The sequence below is a fragment of the Osmerus mordax genome, chromosome 20 (genome assembly GCF_038355195.1).
Source record: "Osmerus mordax isolate fOsmMor3 chromosome 20, fOsmMor3.pri, whole genome shotgun sequence".
Taxonomy (NCBI): Eukaryota; Metazoa; Chordata; class Actinopteri; order Osmeriformes; family Osmeridae; genus Osmerus; species Osmerus mordax.
In genome coordinates, this window is record NC_090069.1 from 444,072 (window position 1) to 462,508 (window position 18,437).

The 18,437-nt window shown below is 50.1% G+C and overlaps 1 protein-coding gene across 1 annotated transcript; it reads right to left on the bottom strand.

Annotated features, from left to right (window-relative positions):
• Positions 1 to 1,040: 1,040 nt before the first annotated feature.
• Positions 1,041 to 10,667, bottom strand: rab14l (RAB14, member RAS oncogene family, like). Its single transcript, XM_067258585.1, has 8 exons — positions 10,571 to 10,667; positions 6,021 to 6,079; positions 4,841 to 4,894; positions 4,075 to 4,252; positions 3,777 to 3,843; positions 3,285 to 3,372; positions 2,930 to 2,960; positions 1,041 to 2,855 (listed from the first exon to the last, which is right to left on the bottom strand). Exons 2-8 carry the CDS (start codon positions 6,070 to 6,072, stop codon positions 2,678 to 2,680), a joined length of 648 nt encoding a protein of 215 aa, XP_067114686.1. The 5' UTR covers positions 6,073 to 6,079; positions 10,571 to 10,667; the 3' UTR covers positions 1,041 to 2,677.
• Positions 10,668 to 18,437: the final 7,770 nt, after the last annotated feature.

Consider the following 18,437-nt stretch of genomic DNA (forward strand, 5'->3'; position numbering starts at 1 on the left):
TATTTACAACCCACCTCTGGTCCTGATAAGAGGTGAGTTAAAGGTGGAGTATTTGTACTTTGTTAATTCCCATCTCTGGTCCTCTATAATCTATAACATGTTAAAGGTGAAAGGTTAGGCTGCCAAAGAATAAAGGATCAAAGAATTAGAACTGTAGCAATGTCCTTTAAATAAGAGCCTTTATGGAAGCCTGTAAACAGACGTCAAGACGGAACAAACGATTTCTGTCTAGAGCATTTTATTGTCATCATTATTAAAATCAAAATGTAAACAATTTAAAATCATATACACGCAAGAATGCATTTAAATGTTAGCACAGCTCCTTCAAAATTTATACATATGTACGTTTTTTTTTTTTTTTTTAACTCATGGACAAGCAGGAAATGACCCATAACGAGGCGGCACACATCTCAAGCCCCTCCCACCAACCAAACAACCAATCCCTGCTCCCCGGAATTAAGACAGGCCCCTCCCCTACAGAAGGGCTATGACATGGTTGAATAAGAAATACAACATGTAGAATAAAAAATATCAACTCAAACACACAGAAGTGACACTGCCTCCCAGGGTTCATCAGAGAGCAACTGACAAAGCTTGAAACAAACGGAAGTGTAGAGTGAAGCCCCGCCCCCCCAGCTCTACAGCCCCGCCCCCCAGCTCTACAGCCCCGCCCCACCCCCCAGCTCTACAGCCCTGCCCCCCAGCCCCGCCCCGCCAGCTCTACAGCCCCTCCCCCCAGCTCTACAGCCCTGCCCCCCAGCCCCGCCCCGCCCCCCCAGCTCTACAGCCCCGCCCCACCCCCCAGCTCTACAGCCCTGCCCCCCAGCCCCGCCCCACCCCCCAGCTCTACAGCCCCGCCCCCCAGCCCCGCCCCACCCCCCAGCTCTACAGCCCCGCCCCCCAGCCCTACAACCCCGCCCCCCAGTCCCGCAGCCCTGCCCCCCAGCCCCACCCCCCAGCTCTACAGCCCCCCCCCCCCCAGCCCCACCCCGCCCCCCAGCTCTACAGCCCCGCCCCCCAGCTCTACAGCCCCGCCCCGCCCCGCCCCCAGACAGGGAGAACAGAAGAGCCCTAGGGAGGTGAGGGGGTCGGAGGAGGAGGAAGGTCTGTCTATACACACACACACATTAATAGAAACTATGTTACAGACTTCCCCATCACAAGCACAAGCCCCCCTCCCCTCAGCACTGCCACAGCTAGAGAAGCACTATGTACAGCAGCCCCCTCTGGGAATCACTCTTTATGGTACAGAACATTTAGCCTGGGGAGCGGGAATAAGAACATGTGAAGTTGGTGTTCTATCAAACCCATCTCAGTCAGGGCTGTTAGGGGGGGGGGGGGGGGGGCATGCTATTGGTGTAACTGTACAGGGTGAAGGAGGGGGGGTGAGGATGGAACAGCCCTGATGGGTGACAGCTCTGTTGGCATCACAGGTGTGCGGGAGTATCTGCCTCTCTGATCTCTCTTCCTCTCTCCTAGCCCCTCCTCTCTCCTAGCTCTTAGCTCCTCCTCTCTCTTAGCTCCTCCTCTCTCTTAGCTCCTCCTCTCCCCCAACCCATTTGATTTACCCCTTTATACCGTCTCCTCTAAATATCACAATATTGTAAAATGTTTTTTTTTAATTCTTTTTGGACAGGAGTCTAAACAGCGGTATATAGAGCAAGCGCAGCGAAAATAAGATTTAACAGTAATAATATTAACATTAAATCGTAACAATAAGGCAACATACGACAACAAGGAAAATGCTGGTGAGGACAGCCAGATTCTACTGATGTGATTGGGGCTGGGAGGAGGAGGAGAGAGAGGGAGAGGAGGTGAGAGGAGAGAGAGGGAGAGGAGGTGAGAGGAGGAGAAAGGGCGGGAGGTGAAACTAATGATCTAAAGAAAAAAATGCCTAAAATCTGTAAAGTGTCATTAACTTAGTCAAAACGGTCCCCGACCCTCTAAACACACACCCACACACACATACGCACGCACACACACGGTCTCCTGTGATGCTGGAGCACAAGCAGTTTGAGGGGAATCCTGTATCTGATGTCATCAACAGGTCTCTCACACACAACCAGCAACATCCCAGCTGTGTTGCTGGGTCATAAATTACATCATCACCTTTACTGTCCAATCCCAATCCCTGGACTGGACACATTTAGCCAATCACAGGCCAGCAAAACCAAACTTGATCCAAACTAACAATGGTGGATCTACCTGCAGCTGTGATGCTGGGGAGGAGGGGGATGGGCATCTACCAGGGGTCTTTATACAGGCTGAGTTCAGTCCTCTGGGGGAACCGAGGGGGTCTGTTATCAGCTATAAAAGCAACGTTAAAAAACAAAAGCTTGTAGTTTCAGTTTGTTATGAATATGACCTGCTGTGTATGTGTGGTTCACAGCCGATAACCTGTGCTGACTGGTGAATGGAGGAAGAGAATGAGGGAGAGGGGGGAGACAGAGAGGAAGCAGAAAAGGGATGTAGTCACTAAGTCAAAAACATTTCTCCCTCCCTCCATCATCCACCCTTCTACATCCACCCCATCCCCTCTCTCTGTCTGTGGTGTGGAGCAGGGAGGGGCTGTGGAGGGAGGTGATGGAGTAGAGATGAACAGAGAGAGAATGATGGAGTGAAGGAGGAGAGGAGAGGGAAGGAGGAGAGTGAAGGAGGAGAGGAGGAGTGTGGTCCACTAGCAGCCGCAGCCCTCTCTCTGGGGCTGGGGCTCGCTGGTCAGCCTCCCGCCCTGGGGGGCTGAGGGCTTGTGCTGCACTCCTGACTCTGCAGCGTTCAGGTCCAGGCTGCCGTCCTGGATGTTCTGGTAGATCTTCTTAGCTGCCTCCAGGAAGGCATCCTCCACATTCTCCCCCCTGGGGGAGGAAGGGGGCATGTTATGGAGGGAGGACCCTGGGGGAGGAGGGGGGGCAGGGGTGTGTGTACTTACGTTTTAGCGCTGGCCTCCAGGAATAACAGGCCTGCAGGACAGAAATACAAGATGGAATCAGACTGCTGCTCTCTGTCCTGTCCCCCCCCCCCCCATCCTCCCATCCTCCCTCCCTCCCCTCCCTCCCCTCCTCCCTCCCCTCCTCCCCTCCTTCCCCTCTCACCGTTCTCCTCCCCTCCTCACCGTTCTCCTCCCCTCCTTCCCCTCTCACCGTTCTCCTCCCCTCCTCACCGTTCTCCTCCCCTCCTTCCCCTCTCACCGTTCTCCTCCCCTCCTCACCGTTCTCCTCCCCTCCTTCCCCTCTCACCGTTCTCCTCCCCTCCTCACCGTTCTCCTCCCCTCCTCCCCCTCTCACCGTTCTCCTCAGCAAACTGCTTGGCCTCCTCGTACGTCACGTCTCTCTGAGCCTCCAGGTCAGCTTTGTTCCCAATCAGGATGATCACCTGGGAGACACACACCACTGTTCACCACCAGTCACCACTGTTCACCACCAGTCACCACCAGTCACCACTGTTCACCACCAGTCACCACCAGTCACCACCAGTCACCACCAGTCACCACTGTTCACCACCAGTCACCACTGTTCACCACCAGTCACCACCAGTCACCACCAGTCACCACTGTTCACCACCAGTCACCACTGTTCACCACCAGTCACCAGCAGTCACCACCAGTCACCAGCAGTCACCACCAGTCACCAGCAGTCACCAGCAGTCACCAGCAGTCACCACCAGTCACCAGCGGTCACCAGCAGTCACCACTGTTCACCACCAGTCACCAGCAGTCACCACTGTTCACCAGCGGTCACCAGCGGTCACCACAGTCAGTAGAGAGGAAGAGAACTCACGGTGTTGGGGTTTGTGAGGTTCCTGGCGTCGGTCAACCAGCTACTGAGGTGGTTATATGTGCTTCTCCTGTGACACACACACACGAGAGCAGGAGATGTTACCATGACTACGGGCTACAGGTTGGATCAAAAAAGGCCAAACACACACCAGCCAGCTGCATGTCCGAGTGCTCCAGCCTGACAGCTGTGAGAGGCTGATCTCTGTTGGGCCCAGGAGCCACATGCTAACATGTGAGCCACGCTCCACAACACCACAGCAGGCCATGCTAACATGTGTGCAGGTGTGTGTCTGAGTTACCTGGTGATGTCATACACCATCAGCGCCCCCGCGGCACCCCGGTAGTAGCTGCGTGTGACGGCTCTGAAGCGCTCCTGGCCGGCCGTGTCCCAGATCTGCAGCTTGATCTTCTGGCCGCTCACCTCGATGATCCTCGTCCCAAACTCCACCCCGATCGTGTGGGGACAGTCCGCCATGACTGTAGGGCAGAGGGGGCAGTTATACACCTCCATCACCCTCTCAACATTATTTCTGGGCAAAATGCCAACGAGACAAGCTTGTGTCTCAGCCATATATTGATGTACTTGTTTAAAACTTGGCTTTTACGGCTCTGCATAAAAGCAATTAAGACACACACACACGCACGCACGTGCACACACACACACGCTCCACAGGGAGAGCAGGTGGGGTACAGCCACACACACACACACACACATCCTTCAGTCCTCATCTGCAACTTGAACAAACCCAGAGCTCTACATCCAGTCTGTGCAGGCAGCAGCTGTGTGTGTCTCTTAACTGCCTCCATGCAGTGCAGTGTTTATTCGAGAGATTGTGTGTGTGTGTGACAGTGCCTCATTCTCTGTGTGTGTGTGTGTGTGACAGTGCCTCATTCTGTGTGTGATTGTGTTGTGCAGGAAGCTAGATGAATGAAAGCAGAGAATCTGGTTTGATCACACTGGCTTTACAAGCCCGAGATTCACACCACCAGGAGCTGCAGCTGGGAAGTGTGAACACACACACACACACACACATCTGAATAGAGGCGCCACCTGGCTGTACTTACATTTCTTCTCTGTGAACTGGTGAAGCAAACATGACTTCCCTACGCCCATGTCTCCTACAGGACAGAACACACAGCACAGTCACCACACAGCAGCAAACATGACTTCCCTACACCCATGTCTCCTACAGGACAGAACACACAGCACAGTCACCACACAGCAGCAAACATGACTTCCCTACGCCCATGTCTCCTACAGGACAGAACACACAGCACAGTCACCACACAGCAGCAAACATGACTTCCCTACGCCCATGTCTCCTACAGGACAGAACACACAGCACAGTCACCACACAGCAGCAAACATGACTACCCTACGCCCATGTCTCCTACAGGAGGGGGGGAATGAAGACCTATTAACTAGGGTGGAAGGTTACCAGTAGCTATGAGTTGGCAGAAGCAAGGTCTAGATAGATTAGGTTTGTTATATTGTTACTGTTGCTTGCTTTTTTTCCACAGGTACACTTGCACTTATAGCTGTTCATGTTGTTTGGTTGTGACTTGTTTAACTACATGCTCTTATGGTTCTTCCCTTTGGCACTTACTTTGGTTGTTCACAATGTGTGCTTCATGTTTTGGCAACTCGCGATGTTTTTTGGCTATCTTGTTGTTATGATCAGTGACCTATGCACTTTGTAAAGCTCTCTCTTGGAAGTCGCTTTGGATAAAAGCATCTGCTAAATGAATAAATGTAAATGTAAAATGTAAATGTATATCAGCAGCCTCTGCACGGCCCACATTCAGGACAGAGCCACAGCCCCCTCAGACTGAGTTAGCTAGCTGGTCCCATCTCAGCTAGCTAGCTGGCCCCATCTCAGCTAGCTAGCTGGTCCCATCTCAGCTAACTAGCTGGTCCCATCTCAGCTAGCTAGCTGGCCCCATCTCAGCTAGCTAGCTGGTCCCATCTCAGCTAGCTAGCTGGTCCCATCTCAGCTAGCTAGCTGGTCCCATCTCAGCTAGCTAGCTGGTCCCATCTCAGCTAGCTAGCTGGTCCCATCTCAGCTAGCTAGCTGGTCCCATCTCAGCTAGCTAGCTGGTCCCATCTCAGCTAGCTAGCTGGCCCCATCTCAGCTAGCTAGCTGGCCCCATCTCAGCTAGCTAGTTGGCCCCATCTCAGCTAGCTAGCTGGTCTCATCTCTAGCTTCCACAGCCGCACGGCAGTCACTTTGCACGGCTCACTTACCGATAATGATGTACTTAAAAATGTAGGAGTAGTTGTATGGTGCGGTCGCCATCTTGGCTCTGCGTGAGAGACAGAGAAAGATATTAGACACAGAAACACACAGTGCTGCAGGCCCTATCTACACACACACTACACATCAGGACACACTAACCCGTCAGAGGGAGACAATGTAGCCATTACAGGCTGGGTGAAAAGGGTGGTGCCATTTGCTCCCCAGTCAACCAGCTGCAAGCAAGCTAACCCCTGTAATCTGCTAGTCTCAGTAGTGGGGCTAGCTAGTCTCAGTAGGGGGGTTAGCCTCTCTGCTACACATCACTCTGGTCAGTATATGAGGAAGCCGACTGATGATGAATAGATTGTGAGAAACTAAACTTGGTCAGCAGTGGGAATTTTTTCTCTTCTTATGAGAGAAAAAATGAACACACACACACACACACGCAGGGCCTGTCAGGGCCAGAGTATTTCCAAGCAGCCTTAATCATATTCCGGAGACCAGGCTCCCTGTAACCAGATGAGGCAGTACAACACACACACACCCACACACACACACACACATTTACCCACGATGCACTACGGGAAAACCTCCACACTCACAACTTCCTGTCCACCAAACATCTGTTCATCCTCTACCACAGCCCTCACATCACTCTCTGTCCACCAAACTTCTGTTCATCCTCTACCACAGCCCTCACATCACTTCCTGTCCACCAAAACATCTGTTCATCCTCTACCACAGCCCTCACATCACTTCCTGTCCACCAAACATCTGTTCATCCTCTACCACAGCCCTCACATCACTTCCTGTCCACCAAACATCTGTTCATCCTCTACCACAGCCCTCACATCACTTCCTGTCCACCAAACATATGTTCATCCTCTACCACAGCCCTCACATCATTACCAGCTAGACACCAGACAACCAGGAACCTGCATCCTTATGATTTGTCGTCATTTCCTCCCTGTGCTGTAGACACCCCCCAGGTGGGTGTTGAACCCAGGGGAGCCAGGCGAGGATGAACTCAGTCATGGTCATAAAAATGGCTTAGAGGAACCGGACCAGGCTGCTCGGAGGAGCAACAGATAAACGTCACACCCCCAGGGCAGCCATGACACCTGACTGTTTCACTCTGGCCTGCCACCCCCACAAACAGGCTGGGCACTCTGGCCTGCCACCCCCACAAACAGGCTGGGTCTGGAAACCAGTCGAGTGAATTGGCAAACGGAAAAAACGAAAGCAAAACATTTTCAAATGAAGGAGCACGCCTTTGTGTCTCTAACGTACATTACTGTTCCAACAGTCATCTGGTCATTAAGCTCTGCACCAATCACATTACACTCTGACATCATATCAAGGAAGTGAATTGCTTACTGCTTAACTGCTGATGGTGTCAGGTGACACGGCCAGGGGCCTGATGTTCAGGCTGAAACCATTTTTCTGGTTCCTGTTTACTTGCCTCACTTTTGCTCAACACAAGCATGCCACCTCGCCTCCTGCTCCTCCTGTTCCCTAGACGACCTCCCTGCTCTCCTCTCCCTCCTCCTGTTCCCTAGACGACCTCCCTGCTCTCCTCTCACTCCTCCTGTTCCCTAGACGACCTCCCTGCTCTCCTCTCACTCCTCCTGTTCCCTAGACGACCTCCCTGCTCTCCTCTCACTCCTCCTGTTCCCTAGACGACCTCCCTGCTCTCCTCTCCCTCCTCCTGTTCCCTAGACGACCTCCCTGCTCTCCTCTAACTCCTCCTGTTCCCTAGACGACCTCCCTGCTCTCCTCTCCCTCCTCCTGTTCCCTAGACGACCTCCCTGCTCTCCTCTCCCTCCTCCTGTTCCCTAGACGACCTCCCTGCTCTCCTCTCACTCCTCCTGTTCCCTAGACGACCTCCCTGCTCTCCTCTCACTCCTCCTGTTCCCTAGACGACCTCCCTGCTCTCCTCTCACTCCTCCTGTTCCCTAGACGACCTCCCTGCTCTCCTCTCCCTCCTCCTGTTCCCTAGACGGCTCATCCCTGTGTGTTCCTCTCTCCTCGTGGACCATCTGCTCTGCTGGTGCGCCGCCACCACACACACACACACACATCCATGAGGATTGTAATTTAGTCAAAAGATTGAGGCACACAGAGACTTCCCCATCCTACGCACACACACACACAGACTTAAACACACCTTTAGCAGAATGCTATAAATAGCCCAGACTGTTCAGGAGCCCAGGTTGACTGGAGAAAATGACAGTTATCAGAGCAACATAAAGCCCAGCTGAAGACTCCATTATTTGTTTCCTTAAGATGAAAAGGTGCAATGCTTTATTAATAAATGATATTAACCATGTGTAATATTTCAAGCGTGGCCCTGGAGACAGAGCCAGTGTGTGTGGAAACACAACCCCAGGAAGAGAGGCTGACCTGTCCTGGGATGAAAAGGAGAGGAGGGCTGGGGGGTGGAGGAGACAGTCCTGATGAACAGGAGAGGAGGGCTGGGGGGTGGAGGAGAGATGTACAGGCACAGCCTCGCCCAGGGTACAGGAAGCTGACGCCTGTGGTGTTTACATGCAAACTATGATAATGACGGAGCCAGCCTTCCACGTCTGGCTGGCTGGCAACCTCTCTACAACCCTCCCACTCCTCCTAAACGCTCCGCCCCCCTCCTCCTCCTCCCCCCCTTAACTACAGGGCCTGGCTGACTTCCCTCACATGACCCTCTGGTCATGTGCTGCCTCTTGCTACACGTCACATGTGAGGGTTTTCTGTGTCCGGGCAGCTTGAAGCTTTAGGGCTCAACACCCAACGCTGAGTTACAGCCAGCCATGCCGCTTCTCCTGAGATGGAGAGAGGAAGGAGCATTTCCTGTCTGGAGTCGCTCTGGGGATTTGGGCTGAGGAGAGTCTGGGCTGCATGTGACCAGATCGCAGCCTCAGCACTTCCCTGCCGTGTGTGTGTCTCTCACACACACACACACAATGAATAAAACAGAAAGCAGTGTCAGAGCTCAGGCCATCGTCCACAGTGACTTCTTGTTGTCGAAGTGAGATGGCACGTGTCATTCTGGACGGCCAGATCTCTTGACTCATGAGAACCCTGCTACAGGCGTACGAGTCACCACAAGCCTGGGATCTTCATCATTCCTCATGATGCTGATGTTACCAGGATGTACAGAAACCACCAGAAAACTATGTGAACTGATGAATTTGTGAAGAATGCCTTGGCAAATAATATATGTTTTTATGGCTACATTATGATAAAGTAATGTGATTCTGAAGCCCATACTGGGAGTGTATAGGACCATATCAGCAAACATTATCGCATTGGCTTATCAAAGCGCAATATCAAGTTATAAATATTTGTGTGATGAAAGTCAGGTAAGGCGTGTAGCTTACCGACATTCCTGTTTAATCAGTGTGTTTAGTGAACAAAACCGTCCAACAAACATCGAAGTGACTTCTTTTATTTCTACCGAAGGAAACATAACTATAATATCGTGTGAATTAAGTGTTTACACTGAGTAATAACAATTCATGGGAAAAGTAATGTATGTTTTGGCTGAAAACCAAACACGTTAACTAGCAAGCTTGTTCCAAGCGCTTCAGACTACGAACAACAAAGCCGCCATACAGTCCATCAGCCTGTACCTGCCTGTCTGATGTGATAAAGGCAACACCTTGCTTGGCAATATCCGATTGCATGTGTAAAGCGAAATAGCAAAGGCCGGCTTCCTGACTAGACAGCTATTGGCCTTGAAGCAAGATGATTTGGAAAATGTCAAGCTAATACAACACAAATACAGATAAACTATTTTCTGGCAGTGAACCGCATCTGAAGCTAGTAAAATAGCAACTGCAGAGAGGATATTTGATTGACCAAGATCAGGCCCAAATAGGTTCCTGCCAACGACGCGCTAGCGGGCTAACGACGTTAGCCAGCAGCAATCCATTTTGACAGATAACAAGACAGGACCTGGTTAGCAAGTTAGTCATCTTGAGATGTGTTCTTCAAACATCTCAAACTCCTTCCTACTTTGTTAGATAATAAATACGGACTACTTTGATGATGGTTATCCACCTAGTTCTAGATGACAAAACCCAGCCTGTCTTGACGACAACCCGACACACCTATTGCAACCTAGTTATGCTGTATGCTAACGTATCATTTGCTAGCATGTATAGCTAGACTTAGCTTGCTACTCACCTAATCCCAGACGCGATACGCTAACTGATTAGCGAGCTAACAAGATAGCAGGAGCAACTGCTAACAAATAACACAGAACAGACTAAGAGACAGGTGACAATTATTCCACTGTTACGTTACTAGTATCCCTCCTCCATATGTAGAAAACGGTGTCTACTGCGAACAAGTTAGGCATGTTTTATTTATAGTCAGATAAAAACAGCTAGCCGACGTTAGCTTGTGGCTGCAATCCCTAGAAATAACAGTTAGCTAAGAAGGCTAGCAAAAAGCTAACTTTAGCATTCTATCAATTATAATGCAATTGCCAATGTTGTTCTGAATAACTACACCGGGCAGGTTTGAGTACATGTTTATCTAATCATGTTTCGCATCTTACCGGGTTATGTGTATTTTTTTTAAATGTTATATCGTCTTGAGCTCTTCAGAAGGGATCTGCAGGTTATCCTGGCAGAAGTATCTCTATCCAAGATGGCTGCTTGCGGTGAACAGGGTTTCCTCCGTTGTATACAATGGGCTTCTGGGACAAAGGGCAATGCATATGCGGCGATTTGCGCATTTTGCGCTAATTGGCGATGGGCAATGAAGTGACCTCAAAGGAACTTACCTGAACAGGTGTGCCTGAATGATAGGCGATGCATAGATAATACTGAATGTTAATCAAAACACTAACCTTTTTTTTTTTGGCAGTTTCTAAGGCTTAAATGTATTCTGGCAAGTGATCATTACGGTTGGCCAAATAAGCAAAAACAGGCAAAATATTCTGAGCGGAAGTATTTTGCATTGTACAGCACTCTTGCTACAGATTTGTATTTATTTCACTGAGACGCACATTTCTCTCTTAAACGTATGATTTCCCCGCTTTATGATGTTGTATATCCTAATTTCTAATGTGGTTCTCATTTTGTTGGTTAAAACTGTGAGGTACTGTGCCAGTGCTAATAAACTACGGGGTTCTAGTTCAGTGGGGTTATGGAGAGTTCCAGCGGAACTAGGAACATTCGTTTCTGATGTTTCTGCCTCGGATTTTGACACATAAATCATCTGAAACAAAATATATTGAAATATACTAAATTATTTAATACAATATTTAACAACAGTACATGCTTTCATTGTACATTTGACCAATCTCAAATATAAATTCATGCAGCGTGCATAACCAAGCTTAGCTTGAGGAAACTATTAGAAAAAAAACAATATGGACAATATGGCTTCTGGAGAACGGATACATAGTAGAAGTGCAAAGAAACGACCCACACAGGATGATATCAGCTTCACAACCAACTCCTCTCCGATTGTAGAACACGAGCTCATACGTAAGCTAGTTCTTATCAGAAAATACAGAAAACTTCATTGGTAAATGTTCATGATCATGTTAATACAGAACCGCTAAGCGTTGATACGCATTTTTTAGTTTTCATTTGAAGCATAGGCTATACAACGTCTACGCTTGCGATAAGCACAGATCGAATCATTGAATTATTTATTTCTGAGCATCTGACATATTCTAAAAAAAACTGATCATAAAGACGCATAATAAATGCTAAAGTATAACAGAAACAGCTGTTGTTTTTGACATTGGGAAATGGACTTGAGCGGATAGCCACAGTGACAAAGCTATTTGCACAGCGTTCTACTTGAACTTCCCTTTAGCCTCTTAACAAACAGCTGAAAGACACGGACACAGAACGTCACTGATAAAGGGTGAATCCAAATTCAGGTCGGCGGATTGGACCCTTGTTGAGTTCCTTGACATATAGGCCTACTCTGAGCGACAGGTCATCACAGGCATAACCGTAGGAGAAGTAGGCTCGCTAATGCGCAGACGTAGTGCAGCGCTCCTGCCCGCCAGGAGGTGGCGCTGTTACACAGGTCCGAGTCGCAGCACTGGATCCGCACGCCTGGCAGCTCCTGCTGCTGGCAGTGTCTCGAGGTGGCGCACCCGCTCGTCAGCAGAATGCCCAGAGCCGCTGGAAGACAAGAAGACAGAGACAGCAGTCAGTCAGAGCAGAATCAGGTAATGGTGACAGTTCTGTCAGTCAGAGCAGAAGCAGGACATGGTGACAGTTCTGTCAGCAGGTGGATGACAGGATCAGATCACAATGTTTGACTGTGCTGAAGAGGGTTTTGGAAGTCAACAAGAATTGCGAACCAGATGCTGCATTGTCCAATGTTCACACTGTGGCAGAAGGTGCCAGAGTGGATGGGCTAGGGCAGGGCTAGGGCTGTAGCTAGAGCTAGGGCTGGGGCTGGGGCTAGGGATGGGGTTAGGGCTGGGACTGGTTAGGGCTGGGGCTAGGGCTGGGACTGGTTAGGGCTGGGGCCTTGGCTGGGACTGGTTAGGGTTGGGGCTAGGGCTGGGGTTAGGGCTGGGGCTAGGGCTGGAGCTATGGCTGGGGTTAGGGCTGGGGCTGGGGTTAGGGCTGGTGCTAGGGCTGGGGCTGGGACTAGGGCTGGGGTTAGGTTAAGGCTGGGACTGGGGCTAGGGCTACGGCTGGGGTTATGGCTGGGGCTGGGTTGGGGTTAGGGCTGGGGCTAGGGCCAGGCCCCTATCATTATGAACAGTAGTATGGGCCCATCTATTGTCCCATCTGGACTGGGTGAGTACTTTCCTGGAGTGAGAGTAGGACACAGACTCTGTTATGAAGACAACATCTGGCCTACTTTCAACTCCCTCCTGATCGGATTAGTGAGAAAACCAGGTGTGCTGCCCCTTCAAGACTGTCCTCATCCTAGACACGCCCCGTCACACCCGACAGCCTGTCATCAGGCTGCCCTGACCCCATTCTTTCCCCTGAGCCAATAGAAACAGGGCGCCACATCAGCTCTTTAACGTGACTGGCTGTCTCAGCAGTCCAGGAAGCAGCAGCTGGATCTTACATCAGCAGGTCCTCATCTTCATGTCTAAGAGGCTGTTTTATAAACTGAGGCATTAAGAGCGTCTGCTAAAATGACTAAATGTAAATGTAACACATTTATAAAGTCAGTTGGATCTTTCAGGTCTGAATTTAGAATAGTACTGTGTTCTGTAAAAAAGCTTTTCCAACTGACAGCTCATCCCAAGGGGGCATAACATTTTTAATATAAATTAATATCAGTAGTAATTTAGAATTTATGTAATTCAACTTCAGCTGTCCCTTGAAGGCACGGTGGTGTGGCTGAACACGGTGGTGTGGCTGTACACGGTGGTGTGGCTGTACACGGTGGTGTGGCTGAACACGGTGGTGTGGCTGAACACGGTGGTGTGGCTGTACACGGTGGTGTGGCTGAACACGGTGGTGTGGCTGTACACGGTGGTGTGGCTGTACATGGTGGTGTGGCTGTACACGGTGGTGTGGCTGAACACGGTGGTGTGGCTGTACACGGTGGTGTGGCTGAACACGGTGGTGTGGCTGTACACGGTGGTGTGGCTGTACACGGTGGTGTGGCTGTACACGGTGGTGTGGCTGTACACGGTGGTGTGGCTGTACACGGTGGTGTGGCTGAACACGGTGGTGTGGCTGAACACGGTGGTGTGGCTGTACACGGTGGTGTGGCTGAACACGGTGGTGTGGCTGAACACGGTGGTGTGGCTGTACATGGTGGTGTGGCTGTACACGGTGGTGTGGCTGTACACGGTGGTGTGGCTGTACACGGTGGTGTGGCTGAACACGGTGGTGTGGCTGAACACGGTGGTGTGGCTAAGGTTGAGTTGAGGACTTGTTGGGCAGTCTTAGAACAACATGATGATGGTGTAGCAGTGTAACAGGAGAGGTGTAGCAGTGTAACAGGAGAGGTGTAACAGTGTAACAGGAGAGGTGTAGCAGTATAACAGGAAAGGTGTAACAGGAGAGGTGTAGCAGTATAACAGGAGAGGTTTAGCAGTGTAACAGGAGAGGTGTAACAGGAGAGGTGTAGCAGTGTAACAGGAGAGGTGTAGCAGTGTAACAGGACAGGTGTAGCAGTGTAACAGGAGAGGTGTAGCAGTGCTCATGGACTCACTACTCTCAGTCCTGATGCAGAAACGATGCTTGAAGCCCTTGTGTGAGTGGCTGCAGGTGAGCACCTCTGGGTTGGAACATCCCACGTCCACATACCTCTGGCCCTGGATGATGTTGCAGCCATAACACTGCAGGCCTCGCACTGCAGGACACACACACACACAGAGCATTTTAGTGTGGATGAATGTAGTGTTAATGCCAGACGTGTATGTAGTCCAGACAGGTGTATCTAGTCCAGACAGGTGTCTCTAGTCCAGACAGGTGTATCTAGTCCAGACAGGTGTATCTAGTCCAGACAGGTGTCTCTAGTCCAGACAGGTGTATCTAGTCCAGACAGGTGTCTCTAGTCCAGACAGGTGTATCTAGTCCAGCGAGGTATTTCTAGTCCAGCAAGGTGTGTCTAGACAGGCCAGGTGTATCTAGTCCAGCGAGGTTTTTCTAGTCCAGCGAGGTGTCTCTAGTCCAACCAGGTATGTCTAGTCCAGCCAGGTGTATCTAGTCCAGCGAGGTGTATCTAGTCCAGCCAGGTGTGTCTAGTCCAGCCAGTCATGTCTAGTCCAGCCAGGTGTGTCTAGTCCAGCCAGGTGTGTCTAGTCCAACCAGTCATGTCTAGTCCAGCCAGGTGTGTCTAGTCCAACCAGGTATGTCTAGTCCAGACAGGTGTATCTAGTCCAGCCAGGTGTGTCTAACCCAGCCAGGTGTGTCTAGCCCAGCCAGGTGTATCTAGCCCAGCCAGGTGTGTCTAACCCAGCCAGGTGTGTCTAGCCCAGCCAGGTGTGTCTAGTCCAGCCAGGTGTATCTAGTCCAACCAGGTATGTCTAGTCCAGACAGGTGTATCTAGTTCAGCAAGGTGTGTTTACTCCAGCGAGGTGTTTCAGTATGGAGCAGATTAAAGAACATAAACCTCTTAGGGTTTAAACAGATGGTTCATGAGACTGGACCTCACACACACCTGTGGCTGAACTCAACAATCCGTCCAGCTAGGTAGGAGATCAGCCTGACAGCAATCCTCTCCTGCTCTCATCCTGGTGCTGCGTGCCTGCAGCCAAGCCTTGGCTGTGTGCTAATAGCTGACCGCTAGCACGTCTGTTAAATATCCAACCGCAAGCACTCATGCAGCTTTCAGTAGGCAAACTAATCCTGCCAAATGCTCTTACAAAAATAATTTCGAAAATCTGCTGGAATCAAGTCTGGTAGAACCAGGATGGCCGGCATGATGACAGGAAGGGTGTCATATCAGACAAACACACAGAGGGGCATTAAGTATAGTCTACACATCTCCACAGAGAGAGAGATACAGATAGAAAGGGAGAGAGAGGGGAAGAGAGAGAGATACAGATAGAAAGGGGGAGAGAGGGGAAGAGAGGGGGTAGATAAAGAATGCAGTTTGCTTCCGAGGTGCAGCTGACTTGATGTGCAGCCGAGAGCTGAGATGGTGTTGTTGTTTTGACCAGATTCATGAAACATTAAGGAGCCTTCTCTCTGAGGACATCAGACACAGGCAGACAGACAGGCACACAGGCAGACAGACAAGCACACAGGCTGACAGGCAGATAGGCAGACAGGCAGCCAGCAGGCAGATAGGCAGACAGGCACACAGGCTGACAGACAGGCACACAGGCAGATAGGCAGACAGGCAGCCAGCAGGCAGACAGACAGGCAGATACAGAGTTGTTTTTTATTCATGGACCCACCACTCCCCCCTCTGTCCGATCTCATTAATGTTCAACGCTAGGAAGAGCAGCGTTCACTTGCATCATTTCTGACAAGGTGGTTTCTGTGTTCTGGTCCAACCGACAATTAACAATGTTACTTTGTAATATTCTACTTGAGATGTTGTTTTTGCTCTGTTCCTCAGATGTTGTTCTGTGCATGATACCTGAGATGTGGGTACTGGTAAATACAGACTGTTCCTTGACTGATCACAGTTAGATACAGTTAGAAAAATTCACTTCTCACCCTAGAACATCTGCTGTCCTTCACATAGGCACTACTTGTACATCACATGCATACATACATACTTGTACATAAAGGTGTCTGCTAAATGAATACGATACATTACAATAATAAATGTCAATTGTTATATAAATGTTATATAAAGGCGTCTAAACAGACAGATGTAATATAAAGGCGTCTAAACAGACAGATGTAATATAAAGGCGTCTAAACAGACAGATGTAATATAAAGGCGTCAGGGATGCCTTTATATTACATCTGGGTACATATTACATTACACCACACGCTAGAACATTATTCTGAGAATAAAACCTTCGTGAATAAACGTATCATGTTTTGAGATTAAATTCATGCTCAGCATATTCACCCCATCTCTAAGCATCTGACATGACATGTGTGTATTGATGAATAATCTGAGATTATCGCACACTCTGTATGAGCCTCAATGAGATCACAAATGAGGACGAACATCAGTAGAAATTTGAGATTTCATAAGACAGAGCAAAGCACAGACTGTGTGGTGACCCTGTTTTTTCATCTTTAGCTTTGTGCATAAAGAGGTTAGAGGTTGTAGAGGAATCAATTGAGATCGTACCTCAGGGAAATTTGTTTTTTCACATTTGGTTGATGTCTGGTGTACACCCATGTGGGTCATTAATCCCAGGGCGGTAGTTTACCAAACAAAGGAAGCATTATCGATACCTGAAGATCATAATCATGCTTGTTCATTATTTGTAAGTGTTTTTTTGTTTATTGAAGTCTGTTGACACTTCACGAGACTGGTCTACACAAACACACATATCCCCCCATCCTCTGCCTCACATACACAGGTGTATACGTACTAGTAAACACATATACACAAGTACACACATACCCATCCTCACAAACACACATCTCCCCCCCCTCTCCACCCGCACGCACCCGCACGCACACACAAACAGTGTTCACACACACTCACCTTGTGGGATGCAGAGGGTGGACAGCAGGGTAAATCCGACCGCATGCGCCAGCCAGGTATGTCCAGTCATGGGTGCAGCCCAGGTGAGACGTCCGCAGGTGGGGCTGGGAAGAGGGCAGGACACCCCTGGTAACATCCAGCAGTCCTCACAGACACAGCCTTCTCTTGTCTGCACTGTGATCCCCTCTGAGCTCCACACACACACACACACACACACACCACGCTCACATGCCACACTTACACGCCACGCTCACACACTACGAGCAAGCGTCTATTGTGAGGAGTGGCAGCAAGTCAGCCAGTTACCCAGGCAGCCAGGAAGGCAGGCAGGCTGGCTGGCTGGCTGGCTGGCAGGCAGGCTGGCAATAACTGTGTGAGCTGCTTGTTGCTCCTTCCCATCCTCTACACTCCTCCTTCTCCTCCTCTCTTTCCTCCAGAAGAGACGACAGCTTCCTCCGCAATTTCACTAACGGAGGGAGAGAGGGGGAGGGGGGAGTGGAGGGGTAGGGGGGAGGAGGAGGGAGAGAGGGGGAGGGAGTGGAGGGGTAAGGAGGAGGGGGGAGGGACTGGAGGGGGGGAGAGGGGAGGGAGGGGAGGGAGGGAGGGAGGGGAGGGGGGAGGAGTGGAGGGAGGGGAGAGGGGGATAGGGGGAGAGTGGGAGGGAGGGGAGCGGAGGGGGGAGGAGCAGGGGGAGGGGGGAGGGACAGGCGCTGGTGGCTCTTCAGTGGGCCAGTAACCCTAACCCAGACACAATAATCAGAATTAATTCCTGATTGATAATCCCTGTTTTCTAATAATAGTCCAACACATTGTTACCACGTGGTGGCATCACACTGAAGGTGATCAGGGTGTGTGTGTGTGTGTGTGTGTGTGTGTGTGTGTGTGTGGGTGTGTGTGTGTGTGTGTGTGTGTGTGTGGGTGGGTGTGTGTGTGTGTTTATCCAGGTTATCTCTGTTCAGTGTTTCCCAGCTAGCTCTGGAGAGAAATTCTATAATCAAGAATTAACGATGAAATCCTTTCTTAGAGGCTTTAATGCCTCGGGATGAGGCAGCTTTGTGGCTTAGCCTGCCTCTCCTCCACCCAGAGCAGCATATGGTGCAGCTGGATGGATGTCTGTCCCTCACAGGACACAAATCTACAGTGTGGGCGACAGATTCTCCCAGGAAAAGGAAGTTATAACTTTAGTGAGGGGAGTGTAGTCCATCAGATGAAACCTGGGCTTCCAGAGATTTCTCCTGTGTGACAGATGTGTGTGTGTGTATTGATCTGTTAGTTTTGGTGCTGAGTGTGTGTATATTGATCTGTTAGTTTTGGTGCTGAGTGTGTGCGTGTGTGTGTGTTTATGTACTGTA